The sequence below is a fragment of the Coregonus lavaretus genome (genome assembly GCF_964263955.1).
Source record: "Coregonus lavaretus genome assembly, chromosome: 33".
In the NCBI taxonomy this organism is placed as follows: domain Eukaryota; kingdom Metazoa; phylum Chordata; class Actinopteri; order Salmoniformes; family Salmonidae; genus Coregonus; species Coregonus lavaretus.
Window position 1 is genome coordinate 25,549,557 of NC_140020.1, and position 22,006 is coordinate 25,571,562.

The following is a 22,006-nucleotide window of genomic DNA, read 5'->3' on the forward strand; positions in this document are numbered from 1 at the left end:
CCCATTTGTGTTGGCTCTTGGGGACTGCTCACAGGTGTTTACAGTCATTAGTGGACCGGCATTGGAGCAAGGTACACTGCTTGGGGCACTGGATGTATTTCAAGTCCTATTATGTGCTTGATAACAACTTTCCCACTGTGCCCCCGCATGGGAATTCCTACAGACCACGGTGTATCAGCTGCCAGGAACAGATTCCCCCACAGTAAGACTGTTGCGCGCATGTCTTTTTTCCACTGAACAATAGTGGATAAGCATCTGCTCTTGTATATAGTGTGAGAAGTGATAGGAATTAATAGATCAATGGCTGGAAGAGCCATGAGTGTCTCATTCCAATTCTAATATGCAATTAAGACACTATTTATAGCTCTGTTAAATTGACTTTTAGTTTTTTAATGCATTTGTGCCTGCTTTTTGCCTACTGCACGGTACAGTGCCTTGCAAAAGTATTCATCCCCCTTGGCGTTTTTCCTATTTTGTTGCATTACAACCTGTAATTTAAATTGATTTTTATTTGCATTTCATGTAATGGACATACACAAAATAGTCCAAATTGGTGAAGTGAAATAAAAAAAATTACTTGTTTAAAAAAATTAATAACGGAAAAGTGGTGCGTGCATATGTATTCACCCCCTTTGCTATGAAGCCCCTAAATAAGATCTGGTGCAACCAATTACCTTCAGAAGTCACATAATTAGTTAAATAAAGTCCACCTGTGTGCAATCTAAGTGTCACATGATCTGTCACATGATCTCAGTATATATACACACACACCTGTTCTGAAAGGCCTCAGAGTCTGCAACACCACTAAGCAAGGGGCACCACCAAGCAAGCGGCACCATGAAGACCAAGGAGCTCTGCAAACAGGTCAGGGACAAAGTTGTGGAGAAGTACAGATCAGGGTTGGGTTATACAAAAATATCAGAAACTTTGAACATCCCACGGAGCACCATTAAATTCATTATTAAAAAATGGAAAGAATATGGCACCACAACAAACCTGCCAAGAGAGGGCCGCCCACCAAAACTCACGGACCAGGCAAGGAGGGCATTAAAAAGAGACAAAGAGACCAAAGACAATCCTGAAGGAGCTGCAAAGCTTCACAGTGGAGATTGGAGTATCTGTCCATAGGACCACTTTAAGACGTACACTCCACAGAGCTGGGCTTTACGGAAGAGTGGCCAGAAAAAAGCCATTGCTTACAGAAAAAAATAAGCAAACATGTTTGGTGTTCGCCAAAAGCCATGTGGGACACTCCCCAAACATATGGAAGAAGGTACTCTGGTCAGATGAGACTAAAATTGAGCTTTTTGCCCATCAAGGAAAATGTCTGGTGCAAACCCAACACCTCTCATCACCCAGAGAACACCATCCCCACAATGAAGCATGGTGATGGCAGCATCATGCTGTGGGGATGTTTTTCCAATCGGCAGGGACTGGGAAACTGGGCAGAATTGAAGGAATGATGGATGGCGCTAAATACAGGGAAATTCTTGAGGGAAACCTGTTTCAGTCTTCCAGAGATTTGAGACTGGGACAGAGGTTCACCTTCCAGCAGGACAATGACCCTAAGCATAATGCTAAAGCAACACTCGAGTGGTTTAAGGGGAATGAGCTTGCCGCAAATTTGCGGCAAATTGGCCAAATGTTTTTTTTTTAACTCCTGTTCAAGTGTTCACCATTATACTAGCTCAATTAGGCACCTAACAGGTTGGAAAATGCACCTAAAAAATATATATGTGCTTGAGCTTGACCAATATGTTTTTCTGAAAGTCAAACGTCCCAACAATTGTTACTAACCTGTCAATAATTCCTCCCTGGCTTATTTATTTGTCGTCATGTCAGACAACAATGTATTCAAGTTGCTTCCCACTATATTCCAACTTTAGAATTAGAAAAATAATTATATTTTCATGATTCCAACAGTTCACCAATTAACTAACCCTAGATTTTTTGCCCATATCATACAGCCCTGCGTAGCACAGTGTGGAAATAATAACAAAAGTGCAGGAAATACAGAAATTGATGAAAATGCTTAAATTTATTTTGGTTTGAAGTTGGATTGAACAGTATAAAACAATCAGAATGGGGAAGACCCATTGAAATCCCTTATAATGTATGTGTTGCCACCCTAAGGTAATGAACTACTCAAAGCATATTTAGAACTTTTATTATTAATAAATATAAAATAATGTGATATTATATTTTGGCCATATCGCCCAGCCCTAGGGGCTACATAGCGAACATAACAACAATGTGCAAGAGTAGGGTACATGGCAATAGAGTGCCAGGGTAAGGTAGATGTAGCGGCGAGAAGGGAAGCAGACTTGTTGGACCAGAAGATTGCTGGTTCAATAACCTAAAGGGGGCACCGCTGTGGAATGCATGCATTCAGCGGTGTAACGGGGCAATAGGCAAAACACCTACTCCCCCTCAGGGACCACCACTGGAATATAAATATATACATGAGGCTGATACAGGCGTGTTGGACCATATACTGTAGATGAGAGAGAGAGAGACAGTCATATCAAATGTTATTTGTCACATGCTTCATAAACAACAGGTGTAGACTAACAGTGAAATACTTAAGGGTCCTTTTCCAACAATGCAGAGTTAAAGATAACCAATGTAATAGAATAGAAACACAGTGAATAACAATAATGAGTAAAAATAACATGCTATATACAGGGACTACCAGTACCGAGTTGTTGTGCAGGGGTATGAGGTACTTGTTGTGTTACAGCCTGAATTCAACATGGTAAAAATAAATAAAAATAATAATAATAATAATAATTCACACCCATCTACACACAATACCCCATAATGACAAAGTGAAAACATGTTTTTAGAAATGTTTGCAAAATTATTGACAATTAAATACAGAAATCTAATTTACGTAAGTATTCACACCCGAGTCAATACTTTGTAGAAGCATCTTTGGCAGCGATTACAGCTGAGAGTCTTTCTGGGTAAGTCTCTAAGAGCTTTCCACAGCTGGATTGTGCAACATTTGCCCATTATTCTTTTAAAAAATTCTTCAGGCTCTGTCAAATCGATTGTTGATCATTGCTAGACAACCATTTTCAGGTCTTGCTATAGGCCACTCAGGAACATTCACCGTCTTCTTGGTAAGCGACCCCAGTGTAGATTTGGCCTTGGGTTTTAGGTTGTACTGCTGAAAGGTGAATTCATCTCCCAGTGTCTGATCGAAAGCAGACTGAACCAGGTTTTCCTCTAGGATTTTGCCTGTGCTTAGCTCCATTCTGTTTATTTTTTTATCTTGAAAAACTGCCCAGTCCTTAACAATAGAAAGCATACCCATAACATGATGCAGCCTCCACTATGCTTGAAAATGTGAAGAGTGGTACTGAGTAATGTGTTGTATTGGATTTGCTCCAAAGATAACACTTTGTATTCAGGACAGAGTTTTTTGCAGTATTACTTTAGTGCCTTGTTGCAAACAGGATGTGTGTTTTGGAATATTTTTGTACAGGCTCTCTTCTTTTCACTCTGTCAATTAGGTTAGTATTGTCACAACTTCCTCCGAAGCTGCCTCCCCTCCTTGTTCGGGCAGGCTTCGGCATTCGTCGTCACTGGCCTTCTAGCCACTGCCGCTCCATATCTCATTATTCAAATTGTCTTGTCAATTACACACACCTGGTTCATATTCCCCTCATTAATACATGTATAAGTGTTCCCTCTGCCCCCTTGTCCTTGTGGGTGATTGTTTCATGTGAGATGATAATAGCTCGGTGGAGCTCCCTGTACGTTGTATTGCCGGGGTATATTTTCCCTGTGTGCCTGTATTTGTTCCAGTGCGTCTGTTTAGCGCACTGGACTGTTGACGCTATCTAGCGTAACTGTGTACGACGGAATAAACTCTGTATTCTGTGATTTACCCTCCTGCGCCTGACTCCTTCAAATCACACTCTTACAAGTATTGTGGCGTAACTACAATGTTGTTGATCCATCCTCAGCTATCTCCTATCACAGCCATTAAACTCTGTAGCTGTTTTAAAGTCACCATTGGCCTCATGGTGAAATCCCTGAGAGGTTTCCTTCCTCTCCGGCAACTGAGTTAGGAAGGACAACTGTATCCGTTGTAGTGACTGTGTGTATTAATACACCATCCAAAGTGTAATTAATGACTTCACCATGCTCAAAGGGATATTCAATATCTGCTTTTTGATTTTTACCCATCTACCAATAGGTGCCCTTCTTTGTGAGGCATTGGAAAACCTCCCTGGTCTTTGTGGTTGAATCTGTGTTTGAAATGCACTGCTCGACTGAGGGACCTTACAGATAATTGTTTGTGTGGGATACAGAGATGACTTGGTCATTCAAAAATAATGTTGAATACAATTATTGCACACAGTGAGTCCATGCAATTTATGTTACTTATTGACTCAAGACATTTCAGCTTTTCATTTTTTTTATTAATTTGTAAACATTAAAAATATATATAATTCCACTTTGACATTATGGGGTATTGTGTGTAGATCAGCGACACAAAATCTAAATGTAATCTATTTAAAAATCAGGCTGTAACACAACAAAATGTGGAGAAAGTCAAGGAGGGTGAATAATTTCTGAAGGCATGTATGTAGGGGTAAAGTGACTAGGCAAAATAATAGACAGTAGCAGCACCGTATGTGGTGAGTGTGAAAGTGTGTGGCGTCAGTATGCATGTGTGCGCATGTTATGTGAGTGTGGGCGTATGTAGTGTGTGTGTTGGGGTGTCAGTGTAAGTATGTGTGAGTGTGTGGGTAGAGTCCAGTGTGTGCACATAGAGTCAGTGCAAGAGACTTCGTGCAAAAAAGGTTCAATGCAGGTTGTCTGGGTAGCCATTTGATAAGCTATTTAGCAGTCTTAAGGCATGGGGGGTAGAAGTTGTTCAGGATCCTTTTGGTTGCAGACTTGGTGCATTTGTACGGCTTGCCATGAACTAGCAGAGAACAGTCTTGGGTGGCTGGAGTCTTTGAAAATGTTTTGGGAATTCCTCTGAGCTCTGACACCGCCTCGTATAGAGGTCCTGGATGGCATGGCGCTGGGGGCCAGTGATGTACTGGGCCGTACTCACCACTCTCTGTAGCGCCTTGCGGTCAGTTGTCTTGCTGTTGCCATACCAACAGTTGATGCAGCCAGTCAAGATGCTCTCAATGGTGTAGCTGTAGAACTTTGAGGATTAGAGGGCCCATGCCAAATCTTTTCACCCTCCTGGTACACTCACTCACCCCCCCCCCCCCCATTCTCTCTACTGGGTTCTGTTCAATAGGGCACCCAACATTTTAAAACATTTTGCAACGGAAAAAAGGAAATTAGCGTTTGCAATAGAGCAATTTCTTAACGCTGATGTCAATACCTTGACAAACTTAAGTGAGTGAGTGGCCATGAAAACGCGCAAGACTGATGGTTATAGCTATGTTCAACAAGTACTCTGAGTTTACCAAATATTAGCAACACCTTCCTAATATTGAGTTAAGCAACACCCCCCCCACAGTTTGGTGGCAAATTAACAGGGCCCTGTATTGTTTTTCCTGTTGGCTTGTGAGCAAGAAGCGGAAGCAAGGTCAGGTTCCATTATGAGGTAGCAGCATAATCCTCTGCTTGTGTAATTCCCCTTTTAAAATGCCTTCTGGTGTTTCCCCAAAATGGACTAACCTGCGTGACTCGCCACCGAGGGTGGGTAAGCAGGTTACCGTTTCTCTTCGCCACCCGGCACCGGCCCTGGCACTCGCCCCATAAATCAATTATCCCAACACTACAGCCTCTACTGCACCTCATTTTCTCCAGCCCTGTCTCTCTAACAGACACACACACGCACATATACTAATACATATACAGTGCCTTCGGGAAGTATATACAGTGCCTTCAGACCCCTTGAATTTTTCCACATTTTGTTACGTTACAGCCTTATTCTAAAATGGATTAAATAAATAAGAATCCTCAGAAATCTACACACAATACCACAGAATAACAGGTTTTTAGAACGTTTTGCAAATGTATTAAATGTAAAAAACAGAAATACCTTACTTACATAAGTCTTCAGACCCTTTGCTATGAGACTCGAAACTGAGCTCAGGTGCATCCTGTTTCCATTGATCATCTTTGAGATGTTTCTACAACTTTTTGGAGACCACCTGTGGTAAATGAAATTGATTGGACATGATTTGGAATGGCACACACCCATCTATATAAGGTTCCACAGTTGACAGTGCATGTCAGAGCAAAAACCAAGCCATGAGGTCGAAGGAATTGTCCGTAGAGCTCCGAGACAGGATTGTGTCGAGCCACAGATCTGAGGAAGGGTACCAAAACATTTCTGCAGCATTGAAGGTCCCCAAGAACAGTGGCCATCATTCTTAAATGGAAGAAGTTTGGAACCACCAAGACTCTTCCTAGAGCTTTCCACCCGGCCAAACTGAGCAATCAGGGGAGAAGGGCCTTGGTCAGGGAGGTGACCAAGAACCCAATGGTCACTGACAGAGCTCTAGAGTTCCTCTGTGGAGATGGGAGAACCTTCCAGAAGGACAACCATCTCTGCAGCACTCCACCGATCAGGCCTTTATGGTAGAGTGGCTAGACCGAAGCCACTCCTCAGTAAAATGTACATGAAAGCCTGCTTGGAGTTTCCCAAAAAGCACCTAAAGACTCTCAAACCATGAGAAATAAGATTATCTGGTCTGAAGAAACCAAGATTGAACTTTTTGGCCTGAATGCCAAGGGTCACGTCTGAAGGAAACCTGGCACCATCCCTACGGTGAAGTATGGTGGTGGCATCATCATGCTGTGGGGATGTTTTTCAGCTGTAGGGACTGGGAGACTAGTCAGGAGCGAGGGTAAAATAAATGGAGCAAAGTACAGAGAGATCCTTGATGAAAACAAGACAACAACTCTAAACGCACAGCCAAGACAACGCAGGAGTGGCTTTGGGACAAGTCTCTGAATGTCCTTGAGTACCCCAGCCAGAGCCCGGACTTGAACCCGATCTAACATCTCTGGAGAGACCTGAAAATAGCTGTGCATCCAACCTGAAAGAGCTTGAGAGGATCTGCAGAGAACAATGGGAGAAACTCCCCAGATACAGGTGTTTCAAGCTTGTAGCGTCATACCCAAGAAGACTCAATGCTGTAATTGCTGCCAAAGGTGCTTCAACAAAGTACTGAGTAAAGGGTCTGAATACTTACGTAAATGTGATCAGTTTTTTTTATAAATTAGCAAACATTTATAGAAACCTGTTTTTGCTTTGTCATTATGTGGAATTATGTGTAGATTGATGAGGGGAAAAAACTATTTAATCAATTTTAGAAAAAGGCTGTAACGTTTTTTTTTTTTGAAAAAGTCAAGGGGTCTAAATAATTTCCGAAGGCACTGAATGCATTCACTAACTGTAAGTCACTCTGGATAAGAGCGTCTGCTAAATGACTAAAATGTAAATGTAAATATATACAAATACATATACAGTACCAGTCAAAAGTTTGGACACACCTACTTATTCCAGGGTTTTTCTTTATTTTTTACAATTTTCTACATTGTATAATAATAATAATAAAAATAATAATGAAGACATCAAAATATATATTTGAGATTCTTCCAAGTAGCCACCCTTTGCCTTGATGACAGCTTTGCACACTATTGGCAATCTCTCAACCAACTTCATGAGGTAGTCACCTGGAATGCATTTCAATTAACAGGTGTGCCTTGTAAAAGTTAATTTGTGGGATTTCTTTCCTTCTTAATGCGTTTGAGCCAATCAGTTGTGTTGTGACAAGGTAGGGTTGGTATACAGAAAATAGCCCTATTTTGTATAATACCAAGTCCATATTATGGCAAAAACGGCTCAAATAAGCAAAGAAAAACAACAGTCCATCATTACTTTAAGACATGAAGGTCACTCAGTACGGAAAATTTCAAGAACTTCGAAAGTTTCTTCAAGTGCAGTCACAAAAACCATCAAGGGCTATGATGAAATTGGCTCTCATGAGGACCGCCACAGGAAAGGAAGACCCAGAGTTCCCTCTGCTGTAGAGGATAAGTTCATTAGAGTTACCAGCCTCAGAAATTGCAGCCCAAATAAATGCTTCAAAGAGTTCAAGTAAGACGCATCTCAACATCAACTGTTCAGAGGAGACTGTGTGAATCAGGCCTTCACGGTCGAATTGGTGCAAAGAAACCACTATTAAAAGGACACCAATAAGAAGAGACTTGCTTGGGCCAAGAAACACGAGCAATGGACATTAGACAGGTGGAAATCTGCCCTTTGGTCTGATGAGTCCAAATTTGAGATTTTTGGTTCCAACCGCCGTGTCTTTGTGAGACGCAGAGTAGGTGAATGGATGATCTCCGCATGTGTGGTTCCCACTGTGAAGCATGGAGGAGGTGGTGTGATGGTGTGGGGGGTGCCTTGCTGGTGACACTGTCTGTGATTTATTTACAATTCAAGGCACACTTAACCAGCAATGGATACCACAGCATTCTGCAGCGATACGCCATCCCATCTGGTTTGGGCTTAGTGGAACTAGCATTTGTTTTTCAACAGGACAATGACCCAACACACCTCCAGGTTGTGTAAAGGCTATTTGACCAAGAAGGAGAGGGATGGAGTGCTGCATCAGATGACCTGGTCTCCACAATCACCCGACCTCAACCCAATTGTGATGAGTTGGACCGCAGAGTGAAGGAAAAGCAGCCTACAAGTGCTCAGCATATGTGGGAACTCCTTCAAGACTGTTGGAAAAGCATTCCAGGTGAAGCTGGTTGAGAGAATGCCAAGAGTGTGCAAAGCTGTCATCAAGGCAAAGGGTGGCTACTTTGAAGAATCTAAAATATATTTTGATTTGTTTAACACTTTTTTGGTTACTACATGATTCCATATGTGTTATTTCATATTTTTTATTTCTTCACTATTATTCTACAATGTAGAAAAAAGTAAAAAATAAAGAAAAACCCTTGAATGAGTAGGTGTGTCCAAACTTTTGACTGTTACTGTCTATGTATATACATACACACACCAACACACAAAAAACGCAGACACAGCCGTTTGAAGGATGCCAGCGCCATGACGTTTCAGTTTTTGGGGCAGTGTGACTCACCTTCTCCTCTCACGCCACCTCTGCCAAAAAAACACAACATACACACCTCTACGCCGCCACATCCCTCCCTCCCTTGTTCCCTCTTCCAGATTAGTGTGATGCAGTATCTAAAACCACTGCAATCAAAAAATCCCCCCGGGGATTATTACATACTAGAAACCAAGCCATAATAAAACCTTTCCTTTATTGTTCAGTTCTACTTTGCTTTTTAGCATTCAAATCTATTTTTATTTAAAAAATGTTTACTCCAGATACAGACGTATACATACGAACAACAACTTAGAGACGCACACAAACAATGACTACATTTCATCTGCCCAGTCCCGCATGCTCACACCTCAATCCCTAGTGCCTGCATTATTTTTTGCCACTTAATTGTACCAATTTGTTTTTTCTCGGTCACCCATGCTATTTCAATAATACATCATTTGATGTGTTAATGATGGCGGATTGAGTTCCACGTTTTTAGTATTTGTTATTTCAAGATGAGTGATGAGAAGAGAAGTGTCCAGCCCATTGGGTATCTCACTGCACTCCCATATGCCAGGTCTTGAAATATGCAGACAGACGGAATAAAGGTTTACATTGTAATACCTCTGACAGCCAACTTTCTAGCTCCGCCCATAACTTTTGGACTTCATTGCATTCCCAGAAAGCATGGATTATTGAGTCATTATTGGTTTTACACTTAAGACATGACTCTGCCGTTGTGCTGTAAAATTTGTAAATTTTGTCTCTTGTATAATAAATTCTATACATTAGTTTATACTGGATTAAGTGTACATTTTTGTTAACTGTAATTTCGTGACATGCTTCAACATTCCCTCCATCTTGTGCAAACATCAGTTATTTTCAAGTCTTGGTTCCAATAGTAAAAAAAAAAAATCTAAGACATTGTCAGTTGGATATGCTCTCTGCAAGGTTTTGGATATCTTCCCTATCATATGATCATCCTTTTCTGACCCAAATAAGATTCCCTCAAGGTTGCTCTGATGTGCAACTTTTAAGTTGCATGTATTTGAAACTAGCATTCAGTTCTAATGCACCATAGAATATTAATTATGCTACTGGGGGAAAAAAGTACATGTTTTTGGCCAATATATTCCTCCTGCGATTTAACCTTGCGTTCCTTCTCCCCCACACCAATACAGTGTCAAGTCTGCAGCTTTAAATTAGCATTGGGGGCCTGAAAGAAATTCAATCGTTTAAAAGACCAACAGGAAAAAGGCCTAGGATAATGATCATTCTCATCCATCTATAGACTACCCTGGTGCCATCCCCAACTCTCCCTGCTCTGCCCCAGGTGTCCAAGGCAGAGGGGGAGTGCTTGGGGAGACGCTAGGATGTTAGGTGGGCGTCTCGGTCATACTGAGCCTATTCCTGGAAACAAAACCGTGGTCTCAAATGAGCGCAGCGTAGAAAATAGCCATGATTTTAGTTTATAAAAACATATTGTTTGCCAGGATAAGGGTAGTACAAAAGAGAGGAGGAATGATTGGGGCAGTCTGCCTGCAGTGGGCAAGAAGATAAATAAATAGGTAATCCCCCTCGGGATTAGAAGTAGTAACATTTCCAGCACATAATCTTGTCAACTGGCACGCGTCTCAAAAGGACCCTACTGCATTTTTTAAAAACACTTCAAAACGTCCTCTTATAAGAGGTTGCTTCAACCCTCAACACTTTCAGTGAGGCCCTCAAAAGATTCTGTTGTCTGTGGCCGGCAATGAGAAAGAGACACTCAATCTCCATTGGGCCATATGTGTCACAAAGAAACTATAAATAGCCGGCAACACTACCTTCCAAAGTGTCTGTTACCTTGCGTCACCCTCCGAGTGTTAAAAAATGTAAAGTCCTCTGTTTTAGGGATCTGCGTGGTTCTGGTACCGGTTCCGACCTACGTTTCCGCTTATAAATTGATCGGTGGACACCATAGATGGAAATAGCTTGCATTGAGCGGTAGCCCTGATTCTCACGGACACAGTAGTATGTCTCTTTTGCCTTTGTGAAGCAGGATGTGAAATCTGACACCACTTGAAGCTGGGATGTCCCTCCTACCATTTCATTCACACTTCCGACTGTTCATCAACCCCTGGCTGAACCCTACATCACAGCGACTATCATCGTAGCGCAGCAGGAGAGAGTGATTTTGTCGCTGTAGCACATTCTGGGGTTAAAGTAAGGCAGTACGGTCCGGTACGGCGTCCCGTTAAAATAAATAGTGGGGGTACGCAGTACCGGTAAAACGTGAGCCTATCACAATTAATACAACATGCTGTAAGCTATTACACCATTATTTAACATTACTGCATGTCAGCAGGGATCATCAACTAGATTCAGCCGCGGGCCGATTTTTTCGTGAGCGGATGGTCGAGGGTCCGGAACATAATTACAAATCATTTGTAGACTGCAATTTGATCACAAACAGATATAATATTTGACAAAAACATGATAATTTCAAACGTTGCTTACATTTGTATACGATCATGTGTCTCTATTATGCATGGGAATACTTGGGAACAGATTTCCAAAATTAAAATAACTGGTGTTTTTACAATCTTTTATGTCCAACAATGAAAACTCTAAAAAATGTAAATACTTAAAAACATTTTGCTCAGAAAACTTGGGGGGGGGGGGGGGGGCAAATAAAATGGGCCGCTAGTTGGGTAACCCTGATGAATACTACAGTAAAGCCTGCAAAAATACTACAGTGTTATACTATAGTATTTATATCATAGTATACTATAGTATTTTTTCATGTGGGTATGTAATCAAAACAAGAACATAAAGCATAAAGGCTTCATAATTCATAAAGGTCATGTTAACTGACTGATATTATCTCAGAACAAAACGTAAAAGATCTCCTAAGCCTGTGTTAACCTCAGACCTTATTTTCAGCATTTATCCCAAAACCTCATTCTTTCCCCATTAATCTCCCCCATAGGAATGGCTGAACAAACCAGAGGTAACTAATTTACGTTTTTTAGGACTACAAGCTGGCAAGCTCTACATAACAGTAATCAGGGTTCAAATAATAAATACAAAACTATGGCCATGGTCGGCAGTAGTTTTCCCCAGTGATGGAAGCATACCTGGCTCTGTGCAGTTCTTCGACTCTGTCTCGTTGTCGTTGTCGGGTTCATGTCCCATGAGCCTCCTTCCCCAATGTTCATACTTCTCGTGTCCATTTATTAATGTTATTCCATGCCCTGGAAGAAAAGAGGCATCCTTGCTCATAAAAAAAACCATAGCCACGTTACATAAATAAGTAGAGTAACATCAGTGGTATAAAGTACTTTAAGTAAATATACTTTAAAATTGTCACGACTTCCGCCGAGGCTGCCCCCCCTCCTGGTTCGGGCAGGCTTTGGCGTTCGTTGTCACCGGAGTACTAGCTACTGCCGATCCCATTCTCATCACTCCACTTGTTATGTCTTGTCAATCACACACACCTGGTGCTCATTCCCCTAATTAGTATGTGTATAAGTGTTCCCTCTGTTCCCCTTGTCTTTGTGAGTGATTGTTTGTTGTGAGAGCGGGTAGCTCGGTTGAGCTACATTTCACTGTGTTATTGCCAAGGTGGATGTTTTCCCTTGTATAGTTTCGTTTGACGCTTGGTGCGTTTGATTTATGTAAACGGATTAAACTCTGGACTTCGGTATTTTACCTCCTGCGCCTGACTCCTTTCACACCTCGTCACAAAAATACAAAAAAAAGTAGTATCTGTATTTTACTATTTATATTTTTGACAACTTCTACTCCACTACTTTCCTAAAGAAAATGTTATTTTTACTCCCATACATTTTCCTTGACACCCAAAAGTACTTTTTACATTTCGAATGCTCAAGCAGGACAGCAATATGGTTGAATTCACGCACCTAGCAATATAAAGCGTTGTCATCCCTACTGCCTCTGGTCTGGTCAACTCACTAAACACAAATACTGCATTTTTGTAAATAATAATAGATAAAAACAATAACATTGTGCCATCTGGTTTGCTTAATATAAGGAATTTTATGTATAGCATTTACTTTTTACTCAAGTATGATCATTTTTTTCTTTTTCCACCACTGTACCTAAGTACATTTAAAAGCAGATACTTTTAGACTTTTACTCAAGTACTATTTTACTGGGTGACTGTGTCATTTTCTATTAAGGTATCTTTACTTTTACTCATGTATGACAATTGAGTACTTTTTCCCCACCACGAAGTAACATTGAACGAGACATAACCAATGTATCTATGAAAAAGGTGCAAAAAAATACTGATGCATTCATAAATCGTGACAATGATTTGAATGCTGATCATTTGAAATGAAATTGATACGCATGGAAATTCTACCACAAACTAGATTGATAATGAATCACATTGTAGGATGGAGTAGGTTTCATTACAATTAATTTCCCCCTTCCTTTCAGGTTTAAATGTTAAGGGTTTCAAGTGGGATGAATACAAAATGAGAACTGCTTAATTCCCGATTACTGGATGCAAATCACCCATACACACGGCCAACTTGCGACGCTTGTGGCTTTTGTTAAGTCATTTCTCAAAGGTTTTCAATGAGATTGGAATGTGCAAGATGTCAGTGTTGGACCCTAGTTAGAGTATAGGCTCACTGATTTCAACCACCAACAGAAAAGGATTAGTGTCTTAACCGAATCACTGACTAACTAACCTTTACCCTAGGGTATAGATTTTTGGTCAAGTCACGGTCAAGAACTGAACAGACCAACCAGACTCAAGCTTTGAGGTAAGACATTAAGATGCGTTACGACGTCGGAATTCTATAGGAGATAGAAGCCTCGGGATGAAACCATGATAATTGCAAGGCAGAACAAGCTAGGTTACAGAGCAAGGGGCTTAAAAACCTAAACGAATTTGCTTTCCTGAGGCAGAAAACAAAGACATTAGCCTACGTAATTTCGACATGGATAATTGGGTCATATTTGGTTGACACGTTGATCAATGAGATCACAACCTATATTCACCCACTCAAAAAGACAGTCAAAAGTTAGTTGAATCTCCAATGTGTTGTCACTATGCTTTCAACCATCTCAAAGCACAACCAAATTCCAATGGAAAAACAGTCTGATTTTTGGTTTAGTTGTCACCCAAATGTCTATCACTGCACTTTCAACCATTTAAAAGCACAGCAAAGTTCAAATGAGAATACAATGTCGGATATTTTGAATATGTATACAGATTAAATGTGATATCACGGTGCTTCATCTAATAGCAGAACCAAATGACCTGGATTGCAGTTGAGATTACATTAAAAGTGCATTGTGCAAGTGATTCTGCACCGATTATTACAGCAATTGTGAAGATCTCCACAGAACTGCGATGATGACCTATGCATACTACTGTATCTTGAACATGCACATTTTAGATGATTACACTACCGGTCAAAGGTTTTAGAACACCTACTCATTCAAGGGTTTTTCTTTATTTTTACTATTTTCTACATTGTAGAATAATAGTGAAGACATCAAAACTATGAAATAACAAATATGGAATCATGTAGTAACCAAAAAAGTGTTAAAACAACAACAAAAAAAGTATATATATATATATATATACACACACATACACACACACACACACACACAGCTTTGCACACTCTTGGCATGCTCTCAACCAGCTTCATGAGGTAGTCACCTGGATTGTGTTTCAATTAAATAACTTTCAATGTTTCTTTAAGTGCAGTCACAAAATCCATCAAGCGCTATGATAAAACTGTCTCTCATGAGGACCGCCACAGGAATGGAAGACCCAGATTTACCTCTGCTGCCGAGGATAAGTTCATTAGAGTTACCAGCCTCAGAAATTGCAGGCCAAATAAATGCTTCAAAGAGTTCAAGAATCAGACATCTCAACATCAACTGTTCAGAAGAGACTGTGTGAATCAGGCCTTCATGGACGAATTGCTGCAAAGAAACCACTACTAAAGAACACCAATAAGAATAGACCGGTGGAAATGTGTAATTTGGTCTGGAGTCTAAATTAGAGATTTTTGGTTCCAACCGCTGTCTTTGTGAGACACAGTGTGGGTGAACGGATGATCTCTGCATGTGTATTTCCCACCGTAAAGCATGGAGGAGGTGTTATGGTGTGGGGGTACTTTGCTGGTGACACTGTCTGTGATTTATTTAGAATTCAAAGTACACTTAACCAGCATGGCTCCCACAGCATTCTGCAGCGATACGCCATCCCATCTGGTTTGGGCTTAGTGGGACTAGCATTTGTTTTTCAACAGGACAATGACCCAACACACCTCCAGGCTGTGTAAGGGCTATTTTACCAAGGAGAGTGATGGAGTGCTGCATCAGATGACCTGGCCTCCACAATCCCCCGACCTCAACCAAATTGAGATGGTTTGGGATGAGTCAGACCGCCGAGTGAAGGAAAAGCTATTTGAAGAATCTCAAATATATTTTGATTTGTTTAACACTTTTTTGGTTACTACATGATTCCGTATGTGTTATTTCATAGTTTTGATGTCTTCACTATTGTTCTACAATGTAAAAAATAAAGACAAACCCTTGAATGAGTAGGTGTTCTAAAACGTTTGACCGGTAGTGTACATAAGAAATGTATAGTTGCAATAACCTCAAAATGTGGCCATGAATGTGTTACTCATTTTAAGGTTGAATGTTACATTGGTTTGTAAGATGGCCTTAACTTTAAGATGAATTTACTGCATTACAAAAGTAATATTGAATTGTGTTTTGATGACAACGCAACCAAATATCAACATTTAAAAAGATATGCATCTACTGCTTGGATAGTTCCATCTGAGCCACCGGCTTAATCCCATTCTTTAACTTTTATTTTTGGTTGAGTTGGAGATATGAATCCAACATATCATTTGTTAACTTGTCGACAAGTTAAAAAAGGCTATTAGTTGTATTTCAAAAGTGATATTGAGTTGTGTTTGGTTGTCAACGCAACCAAATATCAACATTTGAAAGAGATGCATCTTCTGCTTGGATAGTTCCATCTGTGCCACTGACTTATTCTGACATTAATTCCAGTTTGTCTACAAATGAATAATTGAAATGTTGGATTCACGTCTCAACCAAAAATCTAAGTTATATAGTAGGACTAAATCACTTTGATTTGATTTATTACTATACTTTAACTTAGATTTTTGGTTGAGATGGAGACGTGAATCCAACATATACACTGAGTATACAAAACATTAAGAACACCTGCTCTTTCCATAACATAGACTGACCAGGTGAAAGCTATGATCCCTTATTGATGTCACTTGTTAAATCCACTTCAGATCAGAGTAGATGAGAGGGGATGAGACAGATTAAAGAAATATTTTTATTGAGTTGTGTATGAGTGCCATTCAGAGGGTGAATGGGCAAGACAAAAAAATGGAAGTTCCTTTGAACGGAGTATGGTAGTAGGTGCCAGGCGCAGCGGTTTGTGTCAAGAACTGCAACGCTGCTGGGTTTTTCACTCTCAACAGTTTCCCGTGTGTATCAAGAATGGTCCACCATCCAAAGGACATCCAGCCAACTTGATAACTGTGGGAAGCATTGACGTCAACATGGGCCAGCATCCCTGTGGAAAATTTTCAACACCTTGTAGAGTCCAGGCCCCGACGAATTAAGGCTGTTCTGATGGCAAAATGTTGATATTTGGTTGCGTTGACAACCAAACACAATTCAATAATATCATAAAATATCATAACATTTTAAATCAACCAGTGCTTGAAATCCTAGGCCTATTGTATTGTCAATTTTTTGTTGAATTCTGGCTTGAATTCAAACAATTGCTGTTGATGACTTTTCAAACACTATATAGGCCTAAATAGCATCATTGATGATTGATAAAGTATGGTTAAATGTACCCTTTGGAATGACTTCAATAGCAGCAGTGAATCTATTTAGTTTTTAAGTGGGGATCTCTCAACAATCACGCTCTTGGTAATAGTCAGTGACATAACATAGCTAAGCAGGACTGGGCTTGGGTAAAACCTTGGATGGGAGACCAAAGGGTAGCTGTAGATCAGGGATGGGGGTGTAATTCTGTGCCGTTTGCAATGGGGCGTAGAGAAAATGTTGCCGTTTTACAGCAAGTTTGCTGCAATTTTACATATTTTTCCATGGGGCGGAGAGAAAATGTAGCAGTTTTACAGGCAATTTCCTGCAATTCTACACATTTTGCCATAAGGTCGAGGTAAATGTTTACAGTTTATATTTTTAACTTAGTAGGAAATAAACTAAATGTATTGAAGTTATTGGAAAATGCATTAATTTGCCCAAGTTAATCACAAAAAAATAAAAAATAAAAAAAATAAGACATGAACAAAATGCATCAGTGATTCATATTTACATGCAACTTTCTGAAACGGAACAGGAATGCCCCCATCGATGTGTTGTGGGAGGTGCTTGCATGCATATGTCTAGTCTACACGTTGTGTAGCCATTAGCGTTAATGCTAATGATAACTGTCTGCTGGTAGATGGAAAGGCTTTCCCAAAAACCTTCTCAATTAAATGTTAACTACAAAGAAGCCCTTGTATACCTGGCAGAATGATATCATGATTATTTCCATCAATCCAGTGGCCATTTGTTTAACAAACTCTGCAATCACATGAGCGCTACAGAAACACTGATCTCTGGCTGGTGCTCACTTGCATTAAAGGGTAACTACACACACAATTCTAAATGTAGATCTACATTTCTTTCTTTTTTCCCAGACCTCAAAAGTGGTCTCCTGATCTGGTTTAAGCATTGTTGTGGACTTAGAACATCCAATTGTGTTGTTTTTCTCTAAAAAATTAAAAATGTGATTTTGTCAGCAAAAACCTGAAAAATACTGGGAAAACTGAAACCTGGAAAAACAAAACAGAAATTGGGAAAAAACTAAACAGAATCAGCCAAAAAAAATCAAACAGATTTTATAGGGCCCTATTAGGACTGCACACACACAGAGAGACACAGAAAGACAGAGAGAGAATAATCATATTGCAACTCGGTCCAATCAGCTGGCGAGGGAGATGAACCAATGACACCCATCAATCTCTGCCAACTTCCTGTGCCACGAGCGGCTCCCACACAAACACGGCTCCTCTCCGCCTCCCTGCCCTGACACTGCTGAGACGTCCCAGCGCCATCTCCCTCACCATCACCCTACAGCACACACACCGGTCAGACCCGGCCTGGCCCTAGCTCTGTAACCACCCGGCGTACTCTCAAACATACTCTACCTTCCCCATCATGGAGACATACCCTGCTCCAATCAGAATGGAGGGTGACAGAGAGACATAACCCTTAAGTAATCCATCGCTCAATTCCTATCCATCTGGCCTTATTCTGTTGGCACTACATTTGTCACAGACAACCAACCCCAGAGTACTCCCATCCATAAAAACAGGAGTCAGAGAAGGGACATGGGCATATTATGACATTACGAATGCCTGGTTCCTATTCTTATGGTGGTTCAGGATTGAGAGCAATATGGAGAGCAGTCGGATGAGTTCAGGGGGGAGGAATACAGGAGGATAATGTAGGGGAGGTGAGGGGTTATACCTGTATTCTCTCTGATCAAACACCTGCCTCCAACATCTGCCTCACAAAAGGTGATGGTCAAACGTGACATGTCCAATCATGGTAGGCATTCACACAGCATGCTCTCTTATCAAATACCCCAATCACAGCACACAGGTCATGCAACCTTGATTAAATGCAAAAAAAGGCAAGCCATTACTGACCATTAAGCTTTAACTTTGGTCACCGTAGAGCCCGCCTTTTGGAGATAAGAGATTTGCGGCAAGCTCGTCTGTATGATATAATTCCAGAATAATCTTTTAAGCCTCTTGTTGTTTTCCAATGTAATTAATAAAAACTCCAATATATCAGTGCGGGTGGAAATCGGCCTACAGTACATGCCATAATAAGCTGATTTGTGGTGGGTTTCTGCGCTCAGGGGCCTGAGTGGACGCAGATGGACATGTTCCACTACTGGGTTGGAGAGGTGGAGGGTCACAGCAGAGAGGAAGAGGCGAAGCGAGAGGTTTCTACACCCAAAATCTGTACACGAAAAATAAGCCCACGAAGTGAGGAATATTTGTATGGAGGTCAATGAGTGTCGAATTTGGTCAACCAAAAATGTAATCGCTAATTTGCTACGTGAGGCTTATTTGATCGAATAGAAGTTTCATAATGGTTAGGATTGTTGCCGCGTTCAAAACAACTGGGAACTAGGAACTCTGAACTAGGAAATCTCCGACATCAGAGCGTTCAAGACAGCTGGGAACTCTGTCTTTCAACTCAGAATTCCAAGTCGGAAACTCTGGCATCTTTCTAGAGCTCAGATTTCCAACCTGAACATCACTGACGTCATGATTTAACCTAGTTTTTTTTTGTTCAGAGTTGTCTTGAAAACACCATACGGCCCATGTTGTGGTGTTGTGAAGGGTAATGGCACTCTATAGGACTCCAATTGCTTCCAATTACCCTAGGCCACAGCCCTTCCGCCACAAACTCTTAACCTCCATCCAAACCCTCCCCCCATGTGCCTCTGTTCAACTGCGAATAATAAATACACCTAAACCTGGATTTCTCATCTCCCTCTCCTCATTGCATTCTGACTGATGTGCCATTGTGACAGCAGAAATCCTAAACCAGACAGTCCTATAAAAAACTTCCAGTCCTTTGTTTTAGTTGTGCTCTTCGAGCTTAGTGTCAATCCTAAACACTGCTGCCTAAAGACAGGATGACTGACATCCATTGGTCATTTAGAATTCATCTAGGGTGAAACCTCTATTCATGTCATAACAAAATGTCAGTGACAGTGCTTATAAGTGGGCCTTATCAGTCATATGTTCTGTTCAAAAGCAAACTGACAGGGCTACTTGTCTGATTACATCTTGCTAATGTGTGAGCAACTCATTCTGAATGTTCACACGTGCCTGAGGTGAGTTATGACAGGTGCGTGGGGGCCCATGTCCTTTGGTTTTTGGGCACGTCACGCACATGGTCAGCCATCAAACTTAAAGAGCGACTGAACGCACTGATTCCGCATGTTGCTCATTAAGAAAAACACGATTTCAGTCTTGGGTGTGGTTTGATGTGGCAGTTAGAGGTTTGTCTCCCGTGAGACACCATAGGAACTAATACAATAACATTGTATTTGCCACATGCGCCGAATACAACAGGTGTAGACCTTACAAAGCCAGAATTACTTCCTCAAAACAGTCAATGAATATAGGATAACTCCAGAAACTGACGTTTTTGCTGAAGTTTCATTTGCGCAATTTTACATTAAGGTGTTTGGTGCAGTATTTCTCAAGTTAAGTGCATGATGTGTTTTTATGTCTCTGCTGTGCTGATAGGCAGGTCTGTCACACACTGTTATACAGTAGGATTGGATAGAGCGCAATCATTGCAGCTGTGTATCCCATTAGTGGGCAAGTGAGCATTGTCCTACTCAATCCATCCCTCAAGTAAGTCATGACTAACTCAAACTCTTTTGGACGAGGCTGACTTTCTGAACAAAATTATCCTATTTACACTAGTCTATTTTGACAGGAGAATAAATGTTTCTAATAATCGATGCCACAGGCTTTTCTATCAAGTTTATTGCCTTAAAAGGTTTACACAGAGCACACCTGAGCAGCTGTGAATAATGTATTAGAGAGAGCCACACACCTCCCCATGTTTAGGCAATGTCCCAAATGAGTGGTGAAGACTACATGGTATATTTTTTGTACTTTTTACCCTTTCTTCTCCCCAATTTCATGATATCCAATTGGTAGTTACGGTCTTGTCCCATCGCTGCAACTCCCGTAAGAACTCGGGAGAGGCGAAGGTCGAGAGCCATGAGTCCTCCGAAACACTGCCCTGCCAAGCCGCACTGTTTCTTGGCACACTGCCCGCTTTACCCGGAAGCCAGCCGCACCAATGTGTCGGAGGAAACACCATTCAACTGGTGACCAAAGTCAGCGTGCATGCGCCCGGCACGCCACAGGAGTCGCTAGAGCACGATGGTATAAGGACATCCCAGCCAGCCAAACCCTCCCCTAACCCAGACAACGCTGGGCCAATTGTGTGCCGCCTCATGGGTCTCCCGGTCACGGCTGGCTGCGACACAGCCTGGGATCGAACCCAGATCTGTAGTGACACCTCTAGCACTGCAATGCAGTGCCTTAGACCGCTGCGCCACTCAGGAAGCCCAGCAGGTTAGAACTTACACAGCCAGTTAGGATAATGTAGCGGGTTATGAGAATTAGGTTTAAGGTTAGGACAATAGTTAGGTTTCGGGTTAGTTACAACACAAAAATTATCCCCGAAACGACTCAAGACGATTTATGATTCACTTCAGTCTGTAGATGCATAGCCTACCATCTAGCCCAGGAATGGGCAACTCAGTCAGGGTCTCAACTTACTGTAGAGTTAGAATAGTAGACTACACAAGGTGCAAGTTTAAAAATGTGGTTGTGCATCAGCAGATTCTCTTATGTCAGTCACTCAATTAGCCAATGTCAGCTAACATTTTTTAGATTGGTAAATTAGTCTAGCCAGCTATCACCGCTTAATTAACGACCAGGCATGAAGGGCAAGTGCCCAGGGGCCCAGATGCCCATTGATTTTGTTAGCCACTCTCACTCAGATAATTTTTACTTGGCATTAGTCATGGCAAAATGTGTAGAATTTCTGGAAATGTTATAAAATTGCTAAATGTTCACCGCCCCATGGCAAAATATGTAGTATTGCAGGATAGGGGGGCCCCAATAGAGCTGGCCCTGTCCAGTGTGCAATTGTGTGTGAAGCCCTGGGCGAAACACGATGATGCCAGCATTACCACATGCCTACGTTAATTCTCTCTCAAACACTGAGTGACTGATGCGCCAGGCTGGTTGCTCTCGCGCCTGGCTCAGGCATTTGCCATTGGGTGACAA

The 22,006-nt window shown here is 41.3% G+C and overlaps 1 protein-coding gene across 1 annotated transcript in view; it reads right to left on the reverse strand.

The window, feature by feature from the left end:
- Positions 1-22,006, reverse strand: part of LOC311108240 (sodium/potassium/calcium exchanger 4-like) — a gene marked incomplete at both ends in the record, with an annotated part of 61,356 nt that overhangs the window by 38,509 nt on the left and 841 nt on the right. The window contains one exon of the mRNA XM_084150857.1: positions 12,179-12,295. Within this exon, the coding sequence (XP_084006983.1) occupies positions 12,179-12,295 (117 nt within the window). The remainder of the gene's footprint in view (positions 1-12,178; positions 12,296-22,006) is intronic.